The 27963-nt window shown below is 68.5% G+C and overlaps 1 protein-coding gene across 3 annotated transcripts; it reads right to left on the reverse strand.

Moving 5' to 3' along the window:
• Positions 1–2884: 2884 nt before the first annotated feature.
• EPHB4 (EPH receptor B4) lies at positions 2885–27887 on the reverse strand. 3 transcript variants are annotated; one of them, XM_044417220.1, is made up of 16 exons: positions 27706–27887; positions 19649–19719; positions 17642–18323; positions 15549–15704; positions 15137–15466; positions 14867–14991; positions 13677–13833; positions 11593–11695; positions 11193–11263; positions 10925–11038; positions 9380–9627; positions 8693–8908; positions 6112–6261; positions 5060–5253; positions 4492–4647; positions 2885–4391 (listed from the first exon to the last, which is right to left on the reverse strand). In XM_044417220.1, the coding sequence occupies exons 1-16, from the start codon at positions 27761–27763 to the stop codon at positions 4268–4270; spliced, it is 2955 nt and encodes a 984-aa protein (XP_044273155.1). In that variant the 5' UTR covers positions 27764–27887; the 3' UTR covers positions 2885–4267. The 3 variants fall into 3 exon arrangements, with proteins under 3 accessions (XP_044273155.1, XP_044273154.1, XP_044273156.1); XM_044417219.1 differs by having other exon boundaries at positions 17642–18326; XM_044417221.1 differs by lacking the exon at positions 2885–4391 and having other exon boundaries at positions 4488–4647; positions 17642–18326.
• Positions 27888–27963: the final 76 nt, after the last annotated feature.

The raw sequence follows: 27963 nt of genomic DNA on the forward strand, positions 1-27963 counted from the left end.
GGCCCGGGCGTGCCGGCGCGGGCCGCCACCCCCGGAGGAGGAACCCCGCGCCCCTCGGGCTGCCCGGGCCTTGGGACGCAGTGCGGGACGCGCCCCTGGCCCGCAGCCGCAGCCTTCCGGGGCGGCGGGGAGGCGCGCTTGCCCTGAGCGCTGCGGGGATGAGTGCCGCCCCCACGCGGCTGCCCGGCGATCCCCCGCCACGGCGGGGCCCGCGAAGTGCGCCTCGCGTGATCCGCGGGGGACGCAGACCCGCATGGCGGGGCGGGGGGGGGGCAGGAGGTGCGAGCAGGCCAGGCAGCCCGGTCCAGGCGGGCCGCCGGGGAAAGCTTTCCGCGCAGCGGAGCACCGGGGCGGGGGGCCGGCTGCCCGGAGGGGCCACGGTCCCGCCCTTTCGGGGAGAAGCTGGGGTGGTGCGGGGGGCGCGGCGCAGAATGGCTGCAGGCCCTGAGCGCACCTCCCGGAGACAGGCTTCACCTGCGAAGCGGGGGGGGGGCGAGGTGCCCCCGGACTCCATTTTGAGAGGCCGGTTTGGCGTCGCCGCCCCGTGGCTGCGGCCCCTCTGCCGAGCCCCTCCCCACGGGAGCTTCCGTCCGGCGCGGGGGGGCTGCTGGCCTCCGGGCCGGGCAGCCCCTACCCGCGACTCAGGGGCCCGTCGCCCGCCCTGGCGGCCTTTGTTCTCGGCTGGGGAACCTGACCTCCCGCTTCCCTTCCCACAGCAGAGGAGCCGTGGCCCAGCAGGCTTCCTGCGACGCGTCCCGTGGCTTTGGGTGGGAGCCGCGCCGCGCCTTTCCTGCCCCCCCCCAGCCCCGGCGCTGGCGGGGAACCGAGCGACCCGGGCTCCCCAGCGGCTCCGGAGCGGTGGCGGTGCGGACAGAGCTGGGGGGATCCATCCAGCCCAGCTTTCTGCCTCCGACGGGGGACATCCCGCTGCCTCTGGGAAGCCCGGGCAGGGCATGAGGGGGCACCCCCACACCAGGCGACCCGCCTTCAGGTGCTCGCTGCCTCTGCCCTGCATGCGGAGAACATGGGAGGGGCTCCAGAATGGCTGGACCCGGGGCCCCACGTGGCCCTCCAGGCGTCCCAGGCAGCCGTGCCCCCCTCCACCCCTGGGAAGTGTCCGGACCTCCCCCAAGCGGCTGAGGGACCTCCTCCAAGGCATTTGCCCAGGCCCCCTTCACCTTTGACTCTGCCCCAGCGCTTCTCCAACCCGTGCCAAGACGCGCTGCTCTGAAATTCTCGTTCGCACCTGTGAGCCAGGGCCTGTGGTTGGGGGCCATGTGAAGTCCCGTCCGATGCGTCTGGCGGGCCCTGGCTTGGGGACGGAGCAAAGACGGGAAGCCCCCACTCCCCTCGAGGGCAACAGAGCCTGCTCTCTCAACAGCCCGCAAGGCTTGCGGGGCAGAAAAGCCGCATCGCCGTTGGCTCAGCACTTTTAAATCCTTGAACTCAGTGAAGTTGACCCCCCCCCACCGCCTCCTCTGCCCTGGAAACCCATTTTGCACATGCCCCCCCACTCCCCACAGGGAGGAAGCATCATTCCATCTGTACTTCCCGGGGCCAAGCAGCCTTAAGGACTAGAAGCATGGCAAAGCCGAATTCTCTGCAGATGCCCTCCATACGCACCACTGCCGGCTTGTGTCACGTGGGATGCTTTGCTCACGGCTGACCATCCCTCTGGGGGCGCAGCATCCAGCCTGCCCCACAGCCTGTCTCAATCCAGGGGTGGGTCACGTCTTGCCCCCCACTCGCTTTCATGCTCCCAGGCGGCCTCTTGGCCTCGCAGCAAAGGGGATGCCCCAGAACGCTCCACCAGGTGTATCCCGGCGCCTGCAGCACCGACGCACGGGCCCAGCCCCCCAAATGCAAAGGGTCCGGCCCCTCGCCCCTCTGGTCCACGCCCCCTGAGGCCCCCAAGCCGGGCTGAGCGTGGGGGTCGTGCCATGTCCTCCCCACCTTGCTGAGCTGGAGGGACTTCTGCCCGCTTGCCGGCGGTGGCATCTGCGTTCCGCTCCCGGCCTGCGCAGCGGATGGGGGCAGAAGCAGTAAGCTTGGCCCCCTCTGTTAGGGGTGTGGGGACAGCTGGGCCAGGTGCCCCCCCTGCCCCGCATCACCTAGAAGACCTCCTTGATGTGCTGCGTAACAAGCCCCATCTGGAGGTGGCATTTTTAAAAAGAGGCAAGCTTTTATTAAGCAAGCAAGCAAGGAAGCAGAGGGAATGTTCCAAAAAAGTTTTAAATTAGCGTGTTTCCAGAGAAGGCCCTCCAGAACTTCCCCCATTCCGCAAATCCACATCTGCCCCCCACCTGCCAAGTCCCACTTGTGTGAGGTCCAGCTGACGCCTGGAGGGGCAAACAGGCAGGCGCAGGGGCCCGTCGAGCCCCCCAGAATGCGGCTCTGCCCCATCCCTCATCCCACGTGGGGCTCAGGGGAGCAACGCTCAGGGGTAGCACGTGCCCTGCGAAGACGGAGCCGAGGCGCCCGTCAGCGTGGCCCCTTGCAAGCCGGGGCACTCCAGTGTGTTGGGCTGCAGCCCCCACCATTCCTAGGGCCACGCTGGCAGGGAATGATGGGCTCTGCGATCCATCACAAGGGGAGGGCGGCCGTTTGGAAGAGTGGCACAGCACCCGCCGTTCAGGCCCGGTTTCCCCGGCTCTCGGACTGGACAGTCCCGGTTCCTTTAGGGGCCCCAAAGGCCCACGAGGTAGCCCACCGGGCTTGGGGCCAGGCCCCGCGTGCCTCCCTTTGCCCGGGGCCCCCGTGGTGGCCCGCGCCACTTCCCGCTTTAGCCGAGAAGGAAGACAACCGATGGAGAAAGGCTGCTGTGGCGTTAGCACCAAAACCTTCCACTGTCAAGAAACCCACCTCAGGCAATTCTCCCTTAACCTGGTTTATAAGGTACATTTTTAATAAAAAGCAACATCACCACCTTCAATATGAAGGTTAAGACTTGGTACAAAAGAATCGGCGCTCGATGTGACGTCGCAGGCTGTCCCCACGACATCGGCGATCGGCACCCACGCTTCGTCCAGAGGCACGTCGTTCGGGAAACGGGGCGCCCTCCGCCGGCTCCCCCCACCGCCTGCAGGGCCCACGGGGGCGTCTCGCCATTGCGACACCACCGTCCGGTGCCCGGATGCCCCGTGCCCGCCCGCCCGCTCTTGTGGGCCAGCGCGGGACCCCCCGTCCACGTCCCGCCTTGCATCCCCGGGGCAGCCTCACACTGTCCCACCAGAAAGTGCAGAGTTGTCTGATTGTCGAACGAGTCCCCGGCGGAGGGCTGCGGGCCCTTCTGCTCCGATGACTTCGCGCAGCATGTGCCATGGACGGGACGCCCCGAAAAGCCCGTCCTGTGCAGTCGGCGCTGCCCAGCACCCCGTCCTTCTTTGGCTTTTCGGCCAGGGACGGCTCGGGGCTTTGCTCGGAAACCCGCGTCCCACCCTCTCCGTGCGAAGCAGGCCGGCGGTCTTCAAGCACGGCGCGCTGTTTCCAGAACTCGCTGGACTGGGGCGGCCGTCCTCCCGCTGCGTCGGAACGGGGCGCGGCACGTTTCGTGAGGCCTCTGGCGGTTGCCCGCACGCCCTCCGCCCGGCTCCGCGCTGCCGGGGCAACGGCCAAACCGCAGGCGGCAGAGCGGCACAGCGAACCCGCGGGCCCTCGCAGGATCGGCGCGACGGCAGTCCCGGGGGCGGCCGTCTCGAGCCAGGCGGTTCTCGGGAGCCACAGAGGAACTTCGTTCTCCGCTTCGCATTTCCGCCCGGTGGGCCGTGCGGGATCGCTGCCGCCACCAGGCATCTCCCACCAGCCAAGCGGCTGTTCCCAAAGAGGCAGAACGGCTGCCCGGGAATTGGCTGGCCTGAGGCCACCTTTGGCATTTCCACGGTCCTGAGGGTCCGGGTGGCTGCGTGGAAGCACAGACGCCCCGGAAGCTTCGGTGGCTCAGGAATGCAGGACCCAAGCGACAGAGCCGGGGTGGGAGACGCCGGCAGCCTCCTGGCCGGCCGGGGCAGCCGACCCCTCGCCGGGGGGCTGGGACACCCCCACATCCACCATCTTCGCTGAACCAGTCAGTCTAAGAGCTAAAATACCTTGGCAGCCCTTCCAGAAAGAAGATACCCGGAGGAGGGAGCGAGGAGCTGATTCCCGCGAGCGAGAGGGGAGGCCGGGGAGGAGGGGGCCGGTCTCCCAGGCCAAGCGGCCAGGTCCCCGGGCGGCCCCAGCTGTCGGAGGCCCCGGGAGGGTCGGCTTGACGTCATCGCCGCTCCGTGGGTCAGTAGTGGCCCCCCTTGGGCCCCGCCGAGGAGGCCCCCTTGCCCTGGGCTCGCATGTTCTGCACGCTGGACATAATCTTCTTCTGGTGCCCGGCCAGGGTCACCCCGATGCGGAGCAGGTCCCTGGAAGGCAAGCGAGGCGCCGCGCTCAGCGGGGCCCTCTCCCTCGCGTGCCCCTGGCCCGGCCCGCCCGCCCCCCGCCGCCGGCCCCCGACTGACTCACTCGCTCGAGAGCTGGCTGACCAGCTCGAAGGAGGTGAAGCCGGCGCTGGCGAAGCTGTCCTCGTAGCGGCCCATCTTGAGGGCGCGCAGCCAGTCGCCCACGGAGCCGAAGGAGGAATAGTGGGGCAGCCGCTGGTCCAGGAGCGCGTGGGATGGCCTGCGGGAGGAGCGCCCGGCGGGCGGGTGAGCGGCCGGGGCCAGCGGGGCCGGGGCCACGCGGCTCGGGTCTCCAGGAGGGGCCGGGCAGCGCCCCAGCCAGGGCGGGCGAAGGGCGGGCCCCCACGACGACGGCGGCGGCGCGAGGGACCCAGCACGACGCAGGGGGACGCGGGCCCGAGCCCCTGCTGGCCCGAAAGCTCTCGGGGCAGCCGCGTCGCGCAGACTCCCACCCTAGCGGGAGGCCCACGAAGGCCCCCTCCCCACCGCAGGGGAAATACGCTGGGGGAAACGCCGCGGTCCCCCTTGGAAAAGGCCCGCGGCTGGCTCAGCCGTTCCGGGACGTCCGGCAGCGCCGACGGGCCCCCCGCCCCCTCCGGAGAGCAGTCCTTGGGCCAGGGGCGCCGGCTCACCCCGCGTTCCCCCGCGAGACGATCTTGAGGCTGGCCGGGTTCCGGATCAGCTTGTCCAGGGAGCTGACGACCTGTGTGAAGCGTGGCCGGGCGTTGCGGTCCTTCTGCCAGCAGTCCAGCATCAGCTGGTGCAGCGAGGCCGGGCAGTCCGTCGGGGGCGGCAGCCGGTAGTCCTGCTCGATGGCGTTGATCACCTGGGGAAGGGCGGGGCGGCTCGTGGGCTCGGGGCCGGCCGGGGGGCCTCCTCGGACGGCCCGGCGGGGCGCGCCTGCCCGGGGCTCGACCACTCCGGCCCGGTGCCTGTGGCCGGGGCAGCAGAGCCGAGGACGGGGGCGGGACGCGTGCGGGCGAGCGAGCGAGGCGTGTGCAGCCTGGAAGGACCGGAGGCGGCTCCCCGGGAAGATGGGGGTGCCCACTCCTCGAAGCAAACACTTTTGGCCAACTCTAGTCGAGATGCGCGGAGAGCTATTCCGACCGCGCGTACGTTCCCCGGGGTTAAGCGGTTGTGCTTTCCGCTGAGGGCCCGCAGACCCTTTTCTGGGGCTCGCCAGTCCCTTGGGGGTGCCGTGGCTTGTGCAGCCCCCTGCTAAATGACCGAACGCTGCTCCTGCAAGGGGGGTCCCGGTCGCTGGCCGGAGGGGCTTCTTGGCACTGGGTGCTCCTGACCTCCCTGGCTCCCTCTTGCTCTCTGCCCGTCTCCCGCAGGAACGAGCCGCCGAGAGCTTCCCTGAAGTGGCCAGCCGGCCGTGAGGCGTTCCCACCACAGTCGGTGTCCGTGCACGAGCCCGTGCCTGTTAGGATGCGGCCCCTGAATTACGACACTGTGCCCCCGATGGTTATTTGCTTTTAAATTGCTTTCTGCAATGAGGGAGAAACTCCCAGAAAGCAAAACGGCTCCAGGGGTTTGACCCGTTATCAACAGCTTTGGACACCAGCAGGCTGGGCAGGGTCCATGGGGGTGAAGCAGGCTTCGTCGGGGAGACCTCCACAGCCCCCCCCCCCCGCCCGGCAGAGCAAGCCTCCTGCAAGCAGGCCCAGGGCCCGGCACTCACGTCCTGATTGGACATGTCCCAGTACGGCCGCTCCCCAAAGGACATGACTTCCCACATCACGATGCCATAACTCCAGACGTCGCTGGCGGAGGTGAACTTGCGGAAGGCGATGGCTTCTGGGGCCGTCCACCGGATCGGGATCTTCCCGCCCTAAGGAGAGACGCGAGGTGCAGGAGGGGAGTCAGCCCGGGAAGAGGCGCAGCTGGCGGAGAACTCTTCCAGGACTCTCCGAACTCGGCAGCCTCCTGACTTTTCCAAGTCTCTCCAGTCCTGCGGACTGGCATATACATTTGGACCTTTGCGGGAAATCTGTAGGAATCTGCCCTTCCGTTAATGCGTATCTGCACCCGTGCGCACTTGCACAATTAATGGCAGATTTACGCTAATGGGCCTCTGCATGAGTGGAAAAATGCTCACCACCCTAAAATTCCGACTCTGCCAGTGAGCAGGGCCAAGCGAGCGCCAGGAAACACAGATGGAGTGGATTTAGCCGAATCGGCCCGTTCCAGAGGAAGCCCCAGGGCCGCTCCGCCCTTCCTGAATTCCAGGCTCGGTTCCATCTCCCCCTGAACGCTCTTCAGGCATTCCCATTCCTCATCCGCCAGCATCTTCTCCCTCCGCTCAGGATGCCACCAAGCAGGGCTCACGGCCGCCTCCAGCCCTGGAGCGATGGGAGCCGCAGCCCCCACATCGGGCTGGGAATGATAGGTGCTGTGGTTGGCACCTCTGGAGAGCGCCAGGCTGGAGGTGCCGCAAGGTCTGTTGTGCCACCTGCCCCTCCGAAAAAAACATGCACGGCGACGCTTTGAAGGGGATCCAGCATGTCTGGCGGGAGGACGCTGCCGGGCTGCCAGCTGGGACTGCTCCGTGGCAGCCGGCGGCACAACGGTGGCAGGCTGGCGATGCCGGCATTTCTCCCCCGGCCTCCCTGTGGGCTTCCCAGAGGCGTCTGTCGGCTCATACGGCAGGGGCACCGGGCACATAAGAAGCAGGCCCTCCCCAGGACCTGCCTCCTCTTCTGGCCTTATCCTGGCACCCAGAGGGCCCCCGGCTCGGCCCCCGAGAGCTTTCGAACTGGGAACATTCCTGCCTGAAACCCTGAACGCCACAGCTGCCAGTCAGTGTCAGCAGCACTGGGCTGCAGGGCCCAAGGCCCGACTCCCTAGAGCAGCGGTGGCGAACCTATGGGGCCCTCTCTGGTGGCACGCGGGCCAATTCGCCCCAGCAGCCGAGCATCGGATAACAGCACACATGGGGGCCATGCGCCTGCTCAGAAAGGAGTGGTGGCGCCAGGCGATGACGTCACGAGCTGCGACTCATTAGCCGCGACTCATCCGAGCTTTCGCATGGCTGGTCAGTGCGCTGCCAAGGGTATATATACCTTTGCTTGGCCTGGCTGCGAGGTGTTTTTTCTAGACTAAAACCTCAGTTTTCAGGTTTTATTGCAGTGTTGACACTTTGCAGTAAATAAGTGGGTTTTGGGTTGCAGTTTGGGCACTCGGCCTCTAAAAGGTTGACCATCACTGGGTTAGGGTTGGGAAAACGAGGTGTCCCGGCATGATGTTGAGGGTTGGAATGTGTTTAGCATGGGCAGAAAGGATGAGCTGGGCAGAAAAAGCTACTCAAGGACGGCTTTTTCAAAATTGCCCTCTTTTCAGTGGAACCTCAGCCCTATATTAGGGTTAGGAATATGCACCAGGGTAGGGTTAGGGTTAGGAAAACGAGGTGTCCTGGCATGATTTTGATGGTTGGAATGTGTTTAGAATGGGCAGAAATGATGAGCTGGGCAGAAAGAGCTCCTCAGGAAAGGCTTTTTCAAAATCGCCCTATTTTCAATGGAATCTTAGCCCTATATTAGGGTTAGGGGTGTGCACCAGGGTAGGGTTAGGGTTAGGGAAACGAGGTGTCCTGGCATGATTTTGATGGTTGGAATGTGTTTAGAATGGGCAGAAATGATGAGCTGGGCAGAAAAAGCTACTCAGCGACGGCTTTTTCAAAATTGCATTATTTTCAATGGAACCTCAGCCCTATATTAGGGTCAGGGGTGTGCACCAGGGTAGGGTTCCACAGTGGGCACGCAGAGCCCTCTATGTCAGCACGTGATCCGAGTCGCCCAGCATCACCCCAACAGCCGAGCATCGGATAACAGCGCACGGGGGGAGGGCCCTGCGTATGCTCAGAAAGGAGTAGCGGCGCCAGGCAATGATGTCACAAGCCACGACTCATTAGCCGCGACTCGTTTCTTGGCCTGGCTGTGAGGTGTTTTTTCTAGACTAAAACCTCAGTTTTCAGGTGTTATTGCAGTGTTGGCACTTTGCGATAATTTAGTGGGTTTTGGGTTGCAGTTTGGGCACTCGGCCTCCAAAAGGTTCGCCATCACTGCCCTAGAGGGTGCCTCCAACCTCCTCTTCTCCCAGAAAATACAGGGCTTCCACCCTGCACCTCCCGGAGACCTCGGGGGCCCTGCCGCTGGCACCCCTCCTCCCCAAGCCCAGCGCCGGTTGCCCTCCACCCAGTGCGAGGTGCGGGGGGGAGGATGCGGGGGTCCCGCGGGCCACCTGGAGAAGGTGCCGCTGCTCACCAGGGAGCTGGTGTAGGTGGGGTCGGACGAGTTCTCCTCCAGGAAACGAGACAGCCCGAAATCCGAAACTTTGCAGACCAGGTTGCTGTTCACCAGGATGTTCCGGGCGGCCAGGTCCCGGTGCACGTAACTCATGTCGGAGAGGTAGCGCATGCCCGAGGCGATCCCACGCAGCATGCCCACCAGCTGGATGGGCGTGAACTGGCCGTCGTTCAGCTGCGGGCGGCGAGAGGGGCGCTCAGGCGGGGCAGAGCCACTCCGAGGCCGGCACGGGGCGCCACACGGGGCGGGAGACGCGCCAGCCCCCGGGCTCCGAGCCGCAGGGAGGCGGTGGGGCCCACCCCGAGGCGGGTCGGCTCCCCTGAGGCTGGACGCGGCTGTCGTGAACGGGGCCCGCTGGGAGACGGCCGGGGGCAAAGGGCAAGGCTCCCACGCAGGAGACGGCAGTCGCTCGCAGCCAGACGCCCCCTCAGCCCCGCCGGCACCCCGGGGGCTCCTCCACCCCCTGCTTAGCGCAAGCCATGGGGACGCCTCTCCCACAGGTCTTGCGGGCTGGACAGGGGTGTCCCAGCCGGTTCTGACCGGGTGCGCTCCGGGCGGGGTGGCCTGCAACCCCCAGTATCCGGGGCCGGCGGCTGCTCCGTGGCGTTCGGGGCCCCGCGTGGCCGGGCCGCAGCCCCCACTCACCCGCAGGAAGGAGTCGAGGGCCCCGTTCTCCATGAACTCCGTGATGATCATGACAGGGATGCTGCTGGTGATGACGCCGTCCAGGCGGATGATGTTGGGGTGCTCGAACTGGCCCATGATGCTGGCCTCGCTGAGGAACTCGCGGCGCTGCTTCTCCGTGTAGCCCCCCTTCAGCGTCTTGATGGCCACGTAGATCTCCTTCTTGCCCGGCACCTTGAGGAGCCCACGGCACACCTCTCCGAACTCACCTGTCGGGGCGGGAGAGGCAGCTGAGGGGCGGCAAGGGCAACCTGGGAACCGGGCCGGCCTCCCTGGGCCCCGCGGCACCGTGCGGTTCTCCGGGGCGGGCAGAAGCAGCAGCCACACTGGCGCAGCAACCCGGCGTCCCCTCTAACTGCGAACTCGGACGTGCCCAGTGGATGGGAGGCCTTCCACAGGACGGTGGCTCTGCGGCTGGAGAACCGAGACCACGTGGACGACGTTTTCTGCCCCTTCTCAAAAACGGCTGTTCCCCCACGAAGGCAGGGGAGGGGGCGGCTCCCGGTTGGGCCGCAGAAAGCCGCAGTCGTTGCCGCGCCTCGTGGCTGGGGCCAGTGTTGCCTGCTCCGACAGGCAGCAGCAACCCTCCCGCAGGTGCTGGATCCTTTCAGCCGGAGGTTTCCCCAGCGCAGGGCCTGGGCGCTCCTGCGGGTGCAGCTGGCCCGTCTCCTTTCCCTGCGGGTTCTGGGACCCCCCGACTCGGAGGCACTGCTCTAGAGCTGAGGAGGGGAGGCTGCCCGGTTACCCTCCTCCTCCGACGCCTCCTTCCCAGGCCGGACTCCCTTCCCATGGCCCGTTGCTTCCCAGCTTTCTCGGGTCCTGCCGCCGTGAGAGCGCGGCCCCCAGGCTGCCCTGCCACTGAGTCCAGCTGGCCCGGCATTTGGCAATTGTTCCCAGAACGGGCCGTGGGGGGGTGACTCCGCAGAGGGAGACCCCTGCGGGCCCAGCCAGGGGTCTGCCGGCCCACCTGCCTCCCCGCTTGGCGGGGGGGAGGGGGGCAGCTTCGTACCCGTGCCTGTTTCTCTGCGGGGGCAACTTCCCGCGGCTGCCGCTCTTGCCTGTTTCGCCGGGGCAGGCAAGCGTTGGCTCGCACCGCTGCACGCGGGCATCTCCGCTTGGGCTGCAAGCTGCCTTCCATATTTTGCAGAGTTCAGATTCCCAATCGGCCGTCACCGGGCCTCCGAAACCAAGGGGGAGCGCTATCCCATGCAAGGTTGGGCCCCGATCCCTGGCTCCCCGCGCGACTTCAGGGCCCTCCGTTGATGGCACCGAGGAGGAGCCTGCAATCGCGTGTTGTGGGGAGACGCGAGGACCGGGCGTGGGTCCCTCCCGCCCCCAGCGCTCCAGAGCGACCGGCGGGTGGGCAGGGGGCGGGCTGGGGCCCAGCCCGTCCACACGGGGCCTGCGGGGGCTCCTGCCGCGCCCCCTCCCGCCACAGGTGCCCCCGGCGGGTGCCCGCTGCCTGCCGGAGCTGACGCGGGGGCCCCCGAGCGCGGCCGCTCCTACCTGCCCCGATCACCTCCTCGATCTTGACGTACGAGACGTCGATCTCCTTGGCGAACTCCCGCACGGCCTCGTTCGGGTCCTCGTAGGTGAAGGGGTCGATGTACACCTTGGTGCCTGAGCGGGGAGGGGCAGCTGAGCCAGGGCCACAGCTCCCCCCCCTCCGTCCCGCCCCGGCCGGCCTGCGAGGACCGCTGGCAGAGCCCAGCAGTGGCCCAGGCCCCTCCCACGATGCCGCAGGCCCCTCCCACGGAGCTCGCCTCATGCTCACCGTGCCCGATCAGGTACTGGCCGGGCTTGTCCGAGTATTCCGGTTCCCGGGACCGCGAGGACCCTTGGCGCCTGCCGGAGCGGACAAGAGGGGCCTTTGAGCCCCGCCCACGGCCGCGTCCCCAGGCCCCGCCCCTCGCCCACACCCACGCCCCCTTGGGTGCCCCCGGCTGCCCCCTGGGGGGGCCTGGCCACACTCCGCTAGGCGCAGCGGCTCCCTCCTTCCCTCCCTCGGCCACCGGGACGCCCGGCCGCGCTGCACAGGGACTGCACCCACCTCCGTGAGGGGCCCCCGAGAGCGCCTCCGACACGGGGCTCGGCCCCTGGGGCTTCGCCCTGCCCAGCCCCCTTCCTGGCCCCGGTCGCGGCCCAGACGCCCCCCGCGGGCCCTGGCGCCTTACCGGAGGCAGACGATCGCCACGATGACCACGGCCAGGACCACCAGCGCCCCCAGAGCCGCCGTGCCCACGATGAGCGCCAGCTTCTCCGTACTGCTTCCCGACTCTGTGCGTGGCAGAGGGAAAGGAAGAGCTTGGGGGATTGTGGGTCGGTTCCCAGGAGCACCTTCAGAGGACAGAAACCTGCGTGCGCTGGGTGATATGCTGCGCTATGCGACCTGAGAAAAAATCGCTCAGGTGTGCTTCAACCGCCCGGACGGCAAAGCCAGCCGATCACTTCCAGCCCAATGACCTCAAGTAACCGGAATGCCTCTGCTAAACTGCACCACAACCCAGAGTATCCCAAATCTGTGGGAGCCCGTGGTTTTCTCTGTTTAGTTGTCACACAGGAGGATTTTTCTGGGCCTGGGCGGTGCGGCAGGAGGGATGCCGTTCCCAGCAACTTCCGCGTCGCTCCACGGAAGCTGCCCCGGGACGTGGCCTCTCAGGCGGCGATTTCTTGGCTGCCTCCTCACAAACCCGCAAGGAGGGCCGGGGACATTCAGCTTTTGCCAGCCGGTTGCTTAACCTGCTCAGCAGACGGTCAGGCATCGTACGCTCTGCCAGACAGTCCCCCCCTGGAAAAGCCATCAGCACCGTCCTCTCCGGCTCCCCCTCCCTGCGAACACCGCCCAGGCTGAGTGGCTGGGGGGCGAGTCGGAAGCTTCCCGTGCAGAGCCGCACGGCCCGACCGCTCTGGGGAAGGGAAATTGGAGGAGCTGCCCCACGCAGGGGAAGAGGCCCCTGTGGGCCCCAACGAGCTGAAGGAGGCCCTCCCAAGGCAGGGGCCCGGCAGCATCCAGGCGGGGAAACGCCGCAGGTGGGAAGAGCAGAAAAGGCTTTCCATTGGAAAAGGGCGGGACGCCTGAGCCCCAGCACTGAGTCAGGCAAGGGGGGGGGGTCTGTTCCAAATTATGCGAGAGCCGAACCTTTGCTGCGGCGAGGGCCAGAGGCAGCCTTAAAACCTGAGGAAGGGATGAGGCCAAGCAGGAAATTCCCCAGATTGACGCAGCTGCGTTAGCAGAAAGCAGAGCGATGCGAAACGGAAGGCAAAAGCGGGAAGAACTGGGCGCAGTCCCTCTCCTAGGATGAGTTGTTTTATTTATTTTGATCCAGGAAGGGGTGGCCATCGCTTTTGATTCGGGGGCTCCCCAAGCCTCCCTGCCTTCCGACTGCCCGTTCCCCCCCTTTCTGTTGCTGCCAGAAACTTGCCACTGGGCTGGGGAAGGGCTGCGACCCGGTGGGCAGAGCCAGCACGAGCGTTTGGGCAGCCATGGGGCCCCCGGGTGCGTGGGGGCCCTCGGGGCCCAGGGAGCCGCCAGCCACAGGCACAAGCAGTGGCGACCCTCCCCGGCGGGGCAGCTGCTCCTGCACCTGCCACAGCCCGGCCGGCAACGCCCAGGACGCCTCCTGGGCAGCAGACGCTTCTGCCCCCAGGAAAGGGTCCGTTCCCCGGCTCCCTCGGAAGCCCTCCGCCCCCAGCGACCGAACCCATGGGAAAAGGAGCTGAGGCAACACGCCTCGACGCATCCCCCAGTGACTTTCATAGTCCCATGCAACTAATCCTGGAAAGGAAAAAGTTCAAAAAAACAACCGTTTGCCAGCTCAGTAGAATCTGTGCAACTCAGAAGATGCCACTTCTCTGAAGAATAAAATCCAATCCCCTTGTCAGGAAAGTACACGGAAGAGCTGCCCCCACCCCCCCGCAAAAATGGGAAATGTACCGAGTTGGGACGCTACCTCTGTAGGCCTAAGATGATGCCACTTCCGGCACGACTCAGCCCGCTTTTGTGCAACGGCTCCTGGATTTGCGCTGCAGCCGTTCAGCCGCCCCCCCTGCCCAAATGCGAGGAACGTTCCAGGGTTCGGGTGGCGGAGAAAGGAGCCGGCCACTGTTGCGGAGCTCTGGGGCGGGAAGCCGACCCGGGCCACGGCACGGCCACCTGGGCAGCGGAGGTGCCGCGCCGGCGGCCTGTGCTGCGCCGTCGGCACGCGGACGGGGAGACGCGATGCGACGCCAGCCCGACGGGGCTGCCCCACTCACTCACCGGCCCCCTGGGTCTGGAAGGCCCGCTCGGGCCCGAAGCCGCCGTAGCCGGCCTCGGAACGGGCACGGACCTGCACGACGTACACGGCCCCTCGGCGCAGCCCGGTCAGGGACACGTGGTTCTCGGAGGTCTTCACGAACATGGGCCCCCCGACACCCTGCAGGGGAAGCAGTGGGGGGGTCAGCTCTCGGCCCTGCCCGTGGCCCCGCGGCCCCGCTGAAATGGCGCCACGCCAGTCTTCCGGCTCGACTCCAGTAACGCCCGCCCCGCCCCCCCCTTGCCCAGCCCACCGCGCCCACCAGCCTTCCCTTTCCGTCGGGATCCGCTGACCCAGAGTAGCTGCTCCCACCTTCAGGGCATCAGAGCCACCTCCCATCATCCCCAGCCAGCAGGCTGGCTGACTGTGGAGGGTGCCACAGTTCAAGGGCCGCCGAATCGCACTGGACGGTGGCCTTGATGGACCGGCTTAAAAGTGCCGTTGGCGCCAGGCTGCATGCGGAGGCCCGGGCAGCCTTGGCGCCTTCTTCGCACCACATGGGCTCACGCGGCTTGCGGGGGTGGCCCCTCGCCTCCCGGGTCCCCCAAGAGGAGGGCGGCAACTGCACAGCCATCCGCTGGCGTCAGAGCGGCCGGCCTGGGCCCACACGTGCGGGGAGGGGGAGGCGAGCCCGCCAACAAGCACCCCCCATTCCCAAGGGTCCGCAGGCCCCGGAGCCGGAGTTTCTGGAGTGCGGGAGCCGAGAGAGGCAAGGCAGGGGCAGGGAAGCCCCCTCGACGTGCCCTTTGTGGAGGGAAGGTTCAAATCCAAGCCGTGGGGCTGCAGCCCCGGCTGGCCTTCACTTAAAACCTATTCGTTCGAGTGGGTTGACTCTCTGCGGGACGATCGCTGGGCCCAGCCCTTGTTGTGGCCAAGTATTAACTAAACTCCGCACGACGGATCAACTGAGGGGCAGTCCTAGCTGGGTTTGGACGGGAAAGGACACCAAAGGCATGCTGGGAGTTCCGGGACAGTTCCCAGCCAAGCACCGCTGGGACCGCCCCCTTCGACGCCCCTCCACCGGACACCTGCCCACCCCCTGGGCAGGTGCCCCGCCTGGCCCTGGGTCGGAGGCGCAACCGCCCCACACGTGACCAGCCCTCTCCTCCGCCACCCAGCGCAGGGCCGAAAGGCGCCCCGTCCCCCCACTCACCTTCTCGTAATACTTGACCTCGTAATCCAGGATGCTCCCCGTGGGGGGCTGGATGGGAGGCCAGGTCAGAGTCACCCCGTTGGGGCTCACAGATGCCGGATGGACCTCGGACACAGGCTGGGGGACTGCGGGGAGAAGGCAGGGTGGGCTGAGGCCGGGCGGCAGGCCACACGGGGCGGCCGACGAGCACCGGAGGCCGGCGGGAACGGGCCGGGCGGGCGCTGCGGGCCGCGGGGCTCCCCGGGTGTGCCGGACCCGCGGGCGACTCACCGTCTTTGTTGGTGGTGATGTTGATGGACTCCGACTGGGGCGGGTTGTGGCTCAGGTCCGAGACGCCGTTGACGGCCTGGATCTGGAAGGAGTACGTGACGTACGGCCGCAGCCCCTCCACGGTGACGGTGCGCTCCACGAGCCCCCGGGCGCGGGGGGCGTACGCCAGGCGGGAGCAGGGCTGGCAGCTCTGCCCCTCCGGGCACTCGTGGCAGACGACGTGGTAGGCCACGTCCTCGCGCCCCCCGTTCTCCAGGGGCCCGCTCCACTCCAGGACGGCCACCGAGCCGTTGATCTTGGCCACGATGCTGCGAGGCGCCGACGGCGTGGCTGAGCAGGGGAGAGAGGCGAGGTGAGCCCTCCGCCGCCGCCCCCCGCCCCGCGGCCCCCGCCCCCCGGAGCCGGGACTCACTGGTGCACTGCTTCGCGGGGGGGTCCTCCTCCGTCCGGTAGTAGCCCAGGCGGCACAGGCACTCGCGCGACCCCGGGACGTGGGAGTTGCTGAAGGAGGGGCACGGCTGGCAGGAGCCCTCGCCCTGCGCCGGCTTGAACGTCCCGGGCGCGCAGGCTGCAGGCGGGAGAAAGAGCGAGGCGCCTCCGTCGCACGCCTTCCCCACCCGGGTGCCCGGCAGGGTGCTCCGAGCGCCGGCCCACACGCCCCGGCAGGAGAGGGCGACCGCCCCGGTTTTAATGGACGCTCTCCCACATTCGAGTCCGTTCACCTTGCTTTAAAGCGCTGCCTCTATTTTTTGCTTATCTACTCTGCCTGATGGCCAGACTTCTCCGGGTGCTTCCCAGAAGTAAAAACCCCAAATTGCAATGTGGGAAGACAAAACAGAAAGACTCCGAGGTTTGAGACAGGATAAAACCAGAGCAAAAAGCAGCAACGGGGCAGGGTCTCAGCACACGCGACACCCGTTTGAAAACAAACCAAAGAGCCAGAATTCATGGGGGGGGGGGAAAGGGGGAGATTTTGGTGGCGGGCAAAAGGCCTGGTTTTGCTTTCGCAAACTTCAGCATGGACCCCCAGAACTTGGGCAGGAAAGAATACCCGTCGAATTCCCTTTTCACTTTGCAATGGCAGCTGGCGGAGCGGTTGACCTTCCGCACTCAGTGAAAACAGGGAGTGGCCCCTCGGACGGGGCGGGAGGCCTCTGAGCCGAGCCCGGGGGCAAGAGCGGAGCTGCCCAGTGCTCCCAGTGAGCACAGGACTGGAAGCGCGGCCTGGGGCCTGTGCTTGATCTCCGAGGAACTACAGCCAGGCACTCGCACGTGCGTGTGGGTGTGTGGGTGTGTGTGCTTGTTTCACCCTTTCCGAGCCTGAAGCGGCACTCTGAGGAGAGGGCCACGCTCCAGCAGGAGGGGGCCATCCGGACACCCTCACAGTCCTCTGTCCATACATGGGAATCGGGAGCCGCACAGGGGTGGCCTGCCAGAACAGGCGGGGGCCGGGAGGGGCAGGCGACAGGCCTTCTTCCGGGCAGCTCCCCCCAGGCCCCTTGTGCTCCCGTGGGCTCAGCGGCCAGGACCCGCTCCTCCAGGCAGCACCGTGGGGAGCCGGAGGGCCAGCCCTCCCCAAGGGCGGCCAGACTCCGGGATGCCCCCCCGGGGGCGGTCCACGGTGCCCCCTCCTCAGGCAGACGGGCGGAAGGGGCATGAGGGCGGGCTTCCCGCATCTGTTCCTGCAGCGTGGACGTGGGCGTCTGCCACGCGGAGGCCCCCAAATCCATGGGGCGGCACAGCCAAGGTGGGGGCCCGCCAGCGTGATCACCAAGCATGCAGGACGGCCCCCTTCCCAGACCCCCTTCTCCCCACCGCCCCCAAGTTGTCCTTGCATCCCGGCAGCCCTCTCCCCCTCCCCCTCCTGGCCAACGTCCTTGACCCCCAGATATTTGGCATTCCTCGGCCGGCCGGGCAGCCAGCCGGGAGTTCAAAGACCCTTCCCCGTGGCGGCTGGCCCAGCGGAGAGACAAAGGGAGCGCAGGAGGGGAAGCAGTTGCAAGGGGAGGGTCCCCCGGGAGGGTCCTGGCAGCGACACGCCATCCCCTGCAGAGGGGGGCAGAGGGAGAAGCCAGGCCACCACAGCACCCGCTCCCAGCGCCCTGCTCTCCTGCGGCCTCCACGTCCGGGACTCTGAGCCGCTGGGGCTCTGTCCGTGCCCACTAGGCCTCACTGCCCCCTGCGGCCAGGAGTGCTAGCCGCACTCCTGGGCGGCGGGAGGGAGGGGCTGGCTTGCCCCGTGTCAGGCCCAGGGGACCCCCCAGCTCACTCCAGCATCAGCTGCTCCAGGAGGACCCAGGAAGAGGCAGGTGCCTTCCCCATGCGACGCGGCCACCGGCCCGGGGGCCCTGCCTCTTCCGAGGGGTGCCAAGTCCGCTGGGAAGGGGCCGGGCGAGGCAGCCCCCCGCCAGTGACCCCCGGCGGCCTCGGGCCCCCAGCTCACGGCCCGCCGTCGCAGCGTCCCCTCAGGGCGCCCGGGCCCCGGCCCCCCGCGCGGCGCCTCACCTCGGCACTTGGTGTTCTCCTCGGAGGGCTCGTGGCCGGGGGCGCAGGTGCAGTCGGTGACCGTCTGCTCGGCCCACTGCCCGTCCTCGCGGCAGTACATGCTGAGGGGCCGGGAGCTGACCTTGGCGGCGTTGGCCACGCACCGCCCGGCCACCGGCATGACCAGCTCCCTGGGCACCGTCTCCTGGAAGGCGGTGAAGTTGACGGTCACGGCGGGGCACTTCTTGTAGAAGAGGCGCACGGAGAGCAGCGCCATGCAGGCGCCCTGGTCCTGGAAGGCCAGGTAGAAGCCGGCCTTGGAGAGCGGCCCGACCTTGAGGGTCTTCACGTTGACCTTGCCCGAGGCCTCCATGCCGGCCCGCTTGCGGGTGAGGTGCTCGGCCGCCACCGTGTCCACCTTGACGTAGGGGTTCTCCATCCAGGAGGGGAAGGTGGCGGTGGCCACGTCGCCGTCGGCCTCGTAGAAGAAGACGTTGAAGGTCTCCTTGCAGGAGCGGGTCACGCGCGGGATGGAGAAGCACTCCAGCACGGTGAAGCGCAGCTCGGCGTAGGTGTGCGTGGCGCCCGCCCGCGGCACGAAGGTGGTCCGCAGCCAGTTGTTCTGGTTGGGCTCGTGGACGCCGCACACCTCGAAGGTGCGCACGCTGTTCTGCTCCTCATCCAGCCCGCTGATCTCTTCCCACTGCTGGGGCGAGACGGCCGGCTCAGGGGGGAGGCCGCCCCCCCCCGCGGGGGCCCTCCGGAGGCCAGGGCCACAACCGCAACCCGCAACCGCGGCAACCGTGCATTCCGGCCCCACTCTGCAGTGGGAAGGGGATCCCGGAGAGACTGGGAAACACCAGGACTGCAGCTGTCTCTGTCCTCGGGCTCGCAGCATAAAGGCCACGACGCGAGTGGAAAAGTGGTGGGGAGGGAAGAGGAAAGACGCCGACCTCGGGCGACTGCCCTCGTTGCCGGTTCTCACGGGGGCACTTTCGGGCATGGAAGGGCAAACCTGTTCCCGGCAGCTGTGCTGATGTTCGGGGCCGGGCTGGCAGCTCCCGTGCCCACAGCTGGTGCAGTCTTGTCAACACAGACAAGCAGCAGCAGGCCGCACAGGATTCTGGCAGGGGCTTCCCAGCCCCGCAGGGAGAGGCCATCCGTGGCTCCTTGCCTTCCCACGGAGGGGCCGGCCCTCCCCTCCCCTCCCCTCCCCTCCCGGGCGGCTCTTTTGGAAGGCCACACAGCCTCCCAGCACTCCCAGAGTTTGCTGGCTGGGGGACGAGGCCACCTGGAGGGTTATGGGAGTTGTAGTCCACGCACTGGGGAGCACCAGGTTGGGGAAGGCCGGATAAGGCGAAGACGGCCCCGGGACAAGCGGCACCTCTGTTCCCTTCTCTGCCTGCAGGAGAGGCCCTGAGGGGCTGGGGCCCAGAGCGCCCTGCTGGATCGGGCCGGGGACGGAGAGGCCGAGCGCCCCAACAGCGGCTGCTCCCCTTTGGCAAACCCCGGCTGGCTCCTTCCCCACCCCTTCCTGCCAAGGAGCTCAGGAATGGGCGTCTGAGAAAGTGCGGGCAGGAGCCGCCCGGGAGCGCTGGCAACACGCCATCAGTTTCACCCGTCACACCACCCAAAAAGTCAAGTCTGAACAAAGACCGCGCTTCTCTGCAGTTGCATCCGTTGGCTGAGCTGCACAGCAGGGAAGGGGGCGGGCCGGTCGCCCGTCCGACAGGCAGCGACACCCCCTCACCTGGGAACCACCCCCAGAGCCAAACCCAAGGGGACCCGATCCAGAAAACACGCCTGGACGCGAAGAAAGCGGGCGGCGATGGGCTCCCCCCGACGGCCCTCCAGCAAGACCCCAGGTCCACGTTGCTGCGGCCACTGCCGGGAGCAGCTCCCCCACCGGAGGCCGCTGGCCACGCCGTCCGGGGAGCATGGGAGCTGCAGTCCCACACACCTGGGGGAAGGCTGGCCTGCGCCGGCCGAGAATCCCGCGGGGCCCAGGCCCTGCCCCGGGCCGCTCACCTGGCCGTCCCCAGGCGGGTGCGTGGTCCACTTCAGGTCCGCCGTCTCCAGCTTGGTGTTCATGAGGTTCACTGGAAGAGGGGGGGGGCGGGGGGCATGGTTATCTCTCGCCAAGAGCACAGGCGACGCCGTGCCGAGTGCGTGCCAGCGCTGCGTTCCCACAAAGGCCGGCCGCCGGCGGGCCCGGGGCTGCCTCGCCTGACCCAGCACCCGCCCCCCCCGTGATGGAGCGCAGCCAGGGGGCTGCGGGGGTCGTGGGCGGGCAAGCGAGGGAGCAAAGACCCGGCCGCGGGGCCGAGCAAGATCGCCCCTACCAACAAAACCGGCTTTCTGAAAGAAAACGAAGGCAAACAGCGAGCCGGCCCAGCAAGGGATTGCAAGCGCATCGTGCCCCACGTTCCCGATCATGTTAGTCAGAACCCAGGTCTTGTGTTAACGCCTGGCTCTACGGGGCAAACCTTCCTGAGGACTAGCAGCATTTTAAGTTTGCCAACGCCGGTCATGGACTGCAGTTACAGTGGTGCAAATGTGGATTTGTACGAGCTGAGCATTTTGGACGGCATTCATCCACGGGGTCCCCACAAGTCGGAGGCGGCCGGACGGCACAGAACAACGGGGGCCCTTGTCCCCCCGACCAGTGGCCGACATCCCGTCACCCCCTGGGAAAGGCGCAGGGGGCTTTGCGTGTGGACAAACAGCGTCCGCTCGCTCCTCCGGCAAGCGGTGTGGTGCCTGCCCACTCAGGGCAACTGGAGGTGGAAAGCCACGAATGAGACTTAAATCCACGACCGGGCAGGACTCCTGGGTTCTCTGCGGAAGCAGCCGTGCCCCACGGGCCTTGCTTCCTATTCCGCCCCCCCCGGCGCCCCTGCCCCGCCACGCGGCCGTGAGGAATATCATCTCCACCTGAACGTGCAGAGCAGAGCTCACGGCATCCCAGACACGCAGCTACTGCATTGAAGTGTTGCCATTTCCCTGGGAACGGACCCTGGAAAGAGCACCTCACCACCCAGGTAGCGAGAGATCCCAGCCAAATCCCCCCCACCCGCTTTCCGAAGCACGTGCCGCAGCTGCCGGGGCCAATGTAAACCACCCTCCCTGCTGCACAGGATTCTGGGAGCGGAGCAGGGTCAAAGGTGGGCGCTCCGTGGTGGAATATTTATAAAAAGCCGGACTCGCGTCATTTCCCCAAACAGCCGCTGCCGCCCAGGGCCAGGAAACCAACTCCCACCCTCTGAGCGATACCCCCACTCGCATCGGGAGGCCCCCCCCACGCCGCACACTTATTCCACACGGCTCAGCAAATGCTCCCCGCCCCGGACTCCTCCCCACCCCCTTTGAACAGGGGTCCTCGATTCGGAGTGGCACCCACAACGCAGGCACGCTCCTGGCACGGGGGGCAGAAGCAGCAGCCCCCCCCCCGGCTGGCGAGGGCGCCCGAGAGCAAAGACCCCGTGTGGCAAATGGGGGGGCCTTGTTCCCAGGCCGGGCAGAGAGGGCCTCCTGGCATGGAGAGGCCCGGTCCTCGGCTGCAGTGTGTGGCTCCATTGCGGGGGGATGGGGGACGGGGGACGGGCCTGGCGTCCCCTGCCATCCCCCTGCCCGTGGCAGGCCTGCAGGCTCCGTGGGGGCCACAGGGGGCCCGTGGGGCTCGCACGCAAGGACCGCGCTCGGCCTGGTCCTGCCGGTGCTGCCGGCTCCCACCCTTGGCCTCACTCTGCAGGATGCAAGGGCGCCCATGTGCGGCCCGCTCTGTGGAGCAGCCACGGGGGGCCAGGCCACGGAACCAGCGAGCGCCTGCCAAACTTTGGAAGGCCCAAGCAACGATGGAGCCGCTTTAATCTCGCCGCCCCGCTGTTCTGTTCGTGCCGCTTCCTTTCTCATGGGAGCAATTCCATCTCCGCCACCAGAAGCCCCCTCCATCAATTCTCACCCACCACACCCTCCGGGCTAAGCGATCCCCCTCCCGCCTCTCCGTCCCGGGCCCCCCTCTCCCCTCGCCGTGGGACCCCATCCCAGCCCCACCCCCCCGGGACTCCGGCTCCCTGGAGGCCGAGGGACGCCCCATCCATCGCCAGCTTTGACGCACGAGCGGGATTTAAACACGCACCGGCAGCCTGGCTTTCCTTCCCCCGCTGGGGCAGGTGGGGGCTGGGATGCCCCGGGGGAGGGGAGGGGAGGGGAGGGTGCGATCTGGGGCAGCCGGGAACGCCGGGTAATTGCAGGGCGATGCCGCAGCTGGCTGCGCCGCCCGAGGGGCAGAGCGGGCCGGGGCGGGCAGCGAGGAGATCGTTGCCCGCTCCCCCCGCGGCTCCTCGAGGGGCCGCCCCTGAGCCGGGGCTCCCCGAGTCTGCGGCTGCGCCCCCGGGCCCCGAGCCGGCTGCGTGCACTCGACTGCCCCCCCCGCCAAACATGGAGGCCGCGCCCCGCCCGCCCGCAGCCCCGCTCATTCCTCCCGAAATGCAAGCCAGATGTCGGGGGCCCGGCTGCTCGGGAACCGGGAGGGGGCTCCTGCAGCGCGGCGAGGGCCCGGGCGCCTGGGCTCCTCGGCGCGCAGGCCCCTCTAGCGGGGGCGGGGGCGGGGGCCGCCCCGCCGGGAGAAAGGCACCTGGGCCCGCGCCGCGCCGCACCGCGCCGCGCATCCAGCCGTCGCGCACTCTCCTTCCCGCGCAGCTGGTCGCTCGCTCGCTCGCTCGCGGGCGGCCGCGTCCCGCCCCCACGGCAGAGAGGGGCCAGGAGGGCCAGGAGTCCGCGGGGCGCAGAAACGCTCGTCCAGCGGCCCCATGGAAGGGGAAGCGCCCGCGCAGCTTGTGCGCCGCAGAAAGCGAGCGCCGCACCCAGCCCCCTCCCCAGCGCCCCTCGGGCGGGCGCCCCCTTTCCCTCCGAGCCTGGAACGGGGGCCTCGGGGGGCACGTGCCTCGGCGGGCAACAGCACCGGGAGGAAGCGAGCGCAGCCCGCCTTCCCTCGGCCCGCCTGGCGAGCCCTGGCCAAAGGGCGCCTCTCCCGCCCTGGCCTGGCCCGGGGGCCCCGCCGCTCTGGAGGGCGCCCGGGCAAGGGACCCCACGGCCCGGGCAGCCGGGATTCGCAGCGTGCGGGATCCCACTGAGGCCCGCCCGGCTTCCTGCGCCATCCCGCCGACTCCAGGCGGGCTGCAGAGATCCCGGCCTGCGTCCTTCAGCCGCAGTCGGCACAGGACAGGAGAGGCTTCTGGTCACCCCCAGGGCCACGGACCAGCTCCCTGGTCACCTGAGCCGCAGTCCTGCAGCATTACTAGGGCGGTGAATGCACTAATGCTGGCCTGCCTGGCAGGGCTGTTGTGCAGCGACACGAGAATGCATCTGCACTGCCTTGGCCACTCAGGCATTCTCTGGACAAGCAACGGCACCATGTTTTTGCAGCCGGAAAAGGGAACCCATGAGAGTCACGAGGCCGCGATGTTTTCCCTACAAAGCAGAGCAGGGAGTGTTCAAAGTTATGACGGCGAGCGATGACGGGAAGGGGCGGGAGAAAGGGCACAGGAGGCTGATGGAGTCGCAGCCGGGTGCAGAGAACCCTAAATTATTTCCTCCCTCTTGCAACACCAGGGCTGGGGAACAGCCAGGTGCAAACGAGAAGGGACCGCCTTCCGGCCCAGCTCCCCGACGCGCCAATGCCCAACATGTTCCGGAAGGAGAGCCTGGGCACACGGCCCGGGAGACCAGCTTCCCCATTGTGCTGCCAGGCACCAGCGAGTCCGGTCTCCGAGACCAGGCAGCGTCTTGCCGAATGCCAGGGCGGCAGCCCGAGAACACGAGGGGAAGTGCTGCCGGAGGAGGCCCAGGATTCATCCAGTCCCTGTGCACACATGCCAACCGGGGCCCCCAGGATCCTGCCGGCAGCGGGGAAACACAGCTCCACCCTGCAGCCCATGCTCCCCAGCAACCTGCGCACACAGGCACGCTCCTCGGATGCGGAGGGAACGAGCGGCCCCCAGGCCTGGAAAGCCGCCTCAGCCTCCGCGCGCTTGGCCTGTGCCCTCTGCCCTCCCCCTCCTGCCCACCAGCTTTGCGGAGCCGTTTGTCGTGGGGGGGACTGCCCCCCTCTCCACTTTCTTCAGGCCGGGCATCATTTTAGGAACTGCTGCCGTGTCTTGGGCTGAGCAGCCCCGGCCAACAGGGGACAAGCCCCTTCCCCTCGGTGTCTCTGGGCCTCGGGCCAGATGAGCGGCCAGCCGGCTGCAGGAGCCGGGCACGCGCCCGCTGCCCTCGGCCCGCCCGCGAGCGCCAGTGCGCCCCAGACGCTTCCCCAGGCCCACAGAGCGGGGGAGTTTGCAAAAGCCAGCTCAGCAGAGGCCAAGGGAAAGCCCTGGGGGGAGCGCCCTGGTGGGGAGCATCCCGGCCGCCCGGCGCACAGTCCCCGGGGGAGGCTGCGTTGAGTCTGCCACCTGGCACCCTGGACGGCCACCCTGTGCCGGTGCCCGGGACGGTTGTCGGGTTGCCCAGGCAGCCCCGGGCGTTTCCCGCCCCTGAATCAGGACGGGCCGGTGCAGCCTGGCCGGGGGAGCCCTCACGGCCCCAGCCTCTGAGGCTGAAGGCAGGGCAGGCCTCGAGGGGCCGCGCCAGAGTCTCGGGCAAGCTGAGGAAGGGGTGGGCCCCCCTCGCCTGGCCAGGTGCCTCTGTTCCCAACTCCTGCGCGCCCAGGCAGGTGAGGCGGGCAGGGGTCGTTGGCCAGACAGCAGCCCTCTCCCGTGGCCACTCCAGTGGCACACTCCACGGCTCCCTTGGCCCAGTGCCCCCCAGATGCGGGCTACAGCCCCCGCCCTCCCCAGCCCTTCTGGCCAGTGGAAGGCCCCAGGCTGGAGCGCGGCTGCTTGTGAGGGGCTGGCAACCGGCCTTCAGCTGAGGGGGCAGAAATATGACATTGGAAAGGCCGTGGAGCCCCCCCCCTGCTGGCACAGGCATCTCTTGCTCAGGGTGTCCCCAGTGCGTGTGGTCCTGTTCGGCCCACCTTAACCAGCCTTCCCCCGCCAGGCTCCCTTGGACGGGTGGAGCTGGGCCGTTAATCCAGTGGAACTACGAGTGAACCCGCTTCCTTCATTACAGAGAAGTCAAAGCGGCTTGGATCATGCTCCTGCTCTCAGTCTTCTCCCCACAACAACGACCCTGTGAGGCAGGCTGGGCTGAGAGGCTGGGACGGCCCCAAGGCACCCAGCGGGCTCCATGGACGCGTGGGGAGCACGGCCGGAGCACCCGAGTCCCAGCCCTGCGCTCTCGGCCACGACACTCCACGGCTCGGGCTCGGCGCTGGAGGGCCTGGCCACGGGCCGCGTCTTGCCTGCAGCCGGTCCGCCCTGGCCCCTCTCCGCCCCTCGGCTTGGGAGGGCCACGGACCGCGCGGGCGTGTTTGCGACGGGCGCGATCCCAGCCGGGGTGGCGCTGCAGCCTCCGCCCTGCGGAGCGCAGGGATCCTGGGCCTCGCCGAGGCGCGGGCGGGCAGCAGGCCTCGCTTTGATGACCACGCCGGGCGCGAGATGAAAGGGTGCCGCGCCTGCCTGCGGTAAGAGGCGTGCCAGGCCCTGCTTCGGCGTCCCTGTGGCGCTCTCGGGGGGCCCCAGGGCCGGCGGCTCCCCAGCCAGCCGGGGCAACCGGTTCCAATGCGGGCCGCGCAGGGCATCCCGGCCCTGCACAGGTGCCCAGAGCACCTGGGCCTGGCCCTCGCTGCCACGGGACGCGCCCCTGGCATCCCAGCCACCGCCCCGCCGTTCCCGGGCTCCTCCAGCCCCAGACAGAGCTGGGATCCCCCTGGGCGGAGGGTGGGGAGCGCACTGAGGCAGCCAGCCATGCCGGGTGTCGGGGCTCTGGAGGGGAGCATCCGCATGCAGCCCCACATTCCTCTTGTGGGGAGCCCAAGGCAGCGCACAGCCCTCCCCCTCCTCACTGGCCCTCCCAACGACCCTGCGAGGTGGCAGGCCGGGCTCAGTCCGTGACGGCCTGAGTGACGGTGCCCAAGCGTCCTGCACGAGTGGGAGCTTCAGCCGGGCCTCCTGCATGCCCATCTGCCACTCTGAGCACCCGGTCATGTGGGCTGGGGATGCTGGGAGTTGCAGTCCAGCCGAGCCAGGGTGGAAGAGGCAAGTCCCAGAGACGTGGGCACTGAAAGGACCCCCAGGGTGCCCATGGTGGAGGGCAGCCTTCCAGGGACGGGCCCAAGCAGGCTCCGGCCCCGGGGGGCACGAGCCCCCCGCTTGCAGCAGAGGGCCGGGAGCAGGCCAGGGCCCCCTCTTCTCGCACGGGGGCCGGGACCCTGCATGCAGGGCGGGCAGCCGAGCCGGAGGGCAGCGGGCAAGGCCCGGGCAGCCCCCTCTGATGAGGGGCCAGGGAGGGCCTGCCCCAGTGGGGCTGGGGGCCCGGGGGAGCCCCCGGGCTGGACGAGAGCCTCAGAGGAGGACCCCCCCAGCTTCTGAGACTCAGCAGCACCCCCGACCCCATCTCAGGGCTGCAGGGAGATGGCGCGGGGGGGCAGCTCTGAATGGCCCACGTGGGTCTGGCGGGGAAGCCACAATAGAGGGATTCAATTAAGGCGTTATATGCTCCACCGCTCCTGCTCAGCCCTGGGAGAGGCGCGACCTCCGCGGAGGCCCATCCGGACGAGGGGAGGCGGCAGCGATGCTGGGCGGCCAGGCGGGGTGCGGGAGACGGCCGGGGGGGGGGGGGGGTTCTGGCAGCCGGGGCGGGGGGCGGCGCTCCTTGTCGTTTGAAAAAGGGGGCCTGAGCCCCGAGCCCCTCCCGGGCGGCCCTGCTTCCCCGGCCCGGTAGCTGTGGGGTGTGGGGGGGGGCGGCACTAGGGAAAGGGGCCGCTTCTCGGTCCCGTAAGCCCCTCTCAGTGAGATCCGAGCGCCCGCCGGGGATGGAGGAGGGCCGGGGGCCTGGAGGGGGGCCGGGCCGGGGCGGGAGCAGGCTGGGCGAGGGGGACCGGGAAGCAGCTCCAGCGCCGCGGGCCGCGGGCTCCCGTGGCAGGTGGGGCCGGGGCCGGGCGGCTAGGCCCGCGAAGCAGGGGCGCGAGGGGCTCCCGGCCCTCCGGACGGCCGGTGGGGTGCGGGAAACGGGACGCGGGGCCGGGGGGATGGGCTGCCCGGCCGCTCAGGTAGAGGGCGAGGAGCTGCCGCGAGGAAAACTTGATCCGCCAACTTTCTTTCTCCGCCTGTGCAGAGAAGCCCGGCAGGCAGCAGGTGGCAGCAGCGCCCGGGCCGCCCCCGAAGGCCCTCCACCCGCGGGGTCCCAGCGGGGGGCCCGGGAAAGGGCCCCTGCTCCTCTCCCGCCGCCGGGCCAGTCGTTTGGGACCCCGACAGCCATCTGGGGGCCCGGCCATTCGCCCCACTCCGCTCCACGCGGCAACCGCTCCCCCCCCGGGGGGTCCCAAGGAACTCCGCAGCCCCTGCCCACTTTGCGAGAGTCCATGCAGGAGTCCCGGCCCGGGGCCCCCCGCCCCCGCCGCGGCTGCCCTCTCCCGCGCCCGGCACGTCAGCGCCCGCGAGCCCCCGCTGAGCCCCCGGCCCCGCCGAACCCCGAGCTCCCCGCGCAAACAAGGGGCGGCCGAGGAGGGGCGGCCGAGCGCGCCTCAGTCTCTGGGGGCAACGCTTCGGGGTGGAGAGGCGGGGGGGATCGAAAGGCAGCGCGGGGGGGGGCGAATGGGCACGAAGAAGAGACGGAGAGGAATTTGGAGATGAAAGGCGACGCGGATCGTAGTTCTTTCGGGGAGGAGGAGAAAGCAAAGATGGTGAGCGCAGGAGAAGCGAATTGATCCTTACAGAATCGATGCGGGGCGCGGAGCACTTTGAACGGGCGCTTTAAAAATAGATCGGGGTGGAAGGAAGAAAGGAAGAACGAGGAGGGCGAGCGGGCGGACCCCTCGCGCTTGCCTGCCACCCCGCAGCCGCGCCTCCCCTGCGCGCCGGTGCTCCCCGGGCAGCACCTTCCCGGGAACCCGGCAGCCCGGGGATTCCCTGCCCTGCCCTCCCCGCCGCTCCCCGCGTCCGCGGGGGTTCCCGCCCCCCCCCCCGGTCCCGCGCTCGCCTCACCTTCCACAGCCAGCGCCAGCGGGATCCAGAGGCAGAGCAGGCACCAGCGCCGCGCCATCGCGCCCGGAGCGCCAGGGTTCCGCCGCGGCGGCGAGTCGACGGCGACGCGGGAAGCGGGATCCGCCGCCGCGAAGATACTCCGGCGCCGGGGCAAGGGCTGGATCCCGAAAGCTCACGCGGGGTCATGAAACAGTAATCCCGGGGGCCTCCTCCGGCGGCGCGGCGCTCCTTCCGAAAGCTCCTGGGGCCAGGACCGGG

This window comes from Varanus komodoensis, unplaced genomic scaffold (assembly GCF_004798865.1).
Source record: "Varanus komodoensis strain SLA01 unplaced genomic scaffold, ASM479886v1 scaffold87, whole genome shotgun sequence".
In the NCBI taxonomy this organism is placed as follows: Eukaryota; Metazoa; Chordata; class Lepidosauria; order Squamata; family Varanidae; genus Varanus; species Varanus komodoensis.

Excerpts from the sequence above, each read along its gene's own strand:
- EPHB4 (XM_044417219.1), bottom strand. The coding sequence starts at position 27,763 with ATGGCGCGGCGCTGGTGCCTGCTCTGCCTCTGGATCCCGCTGGCGCTG. Across the intron at positions 8,909-9,379 it reads CCCTCGACTCCTTCCTGCGG|CTGAACGACGGCCAGTTCAC; the intron begins GTGAGTGGGGGC and ends CGCCGCCCGCAG. Across the intron at positions 4,648-5,059 it reads GTCTCGCGGGGGAACGCGGG|GCCATCCCACGCGCTCCTGG; the intron begins GTGAGCCGGCGC and ends CTCCTCCCGCAG.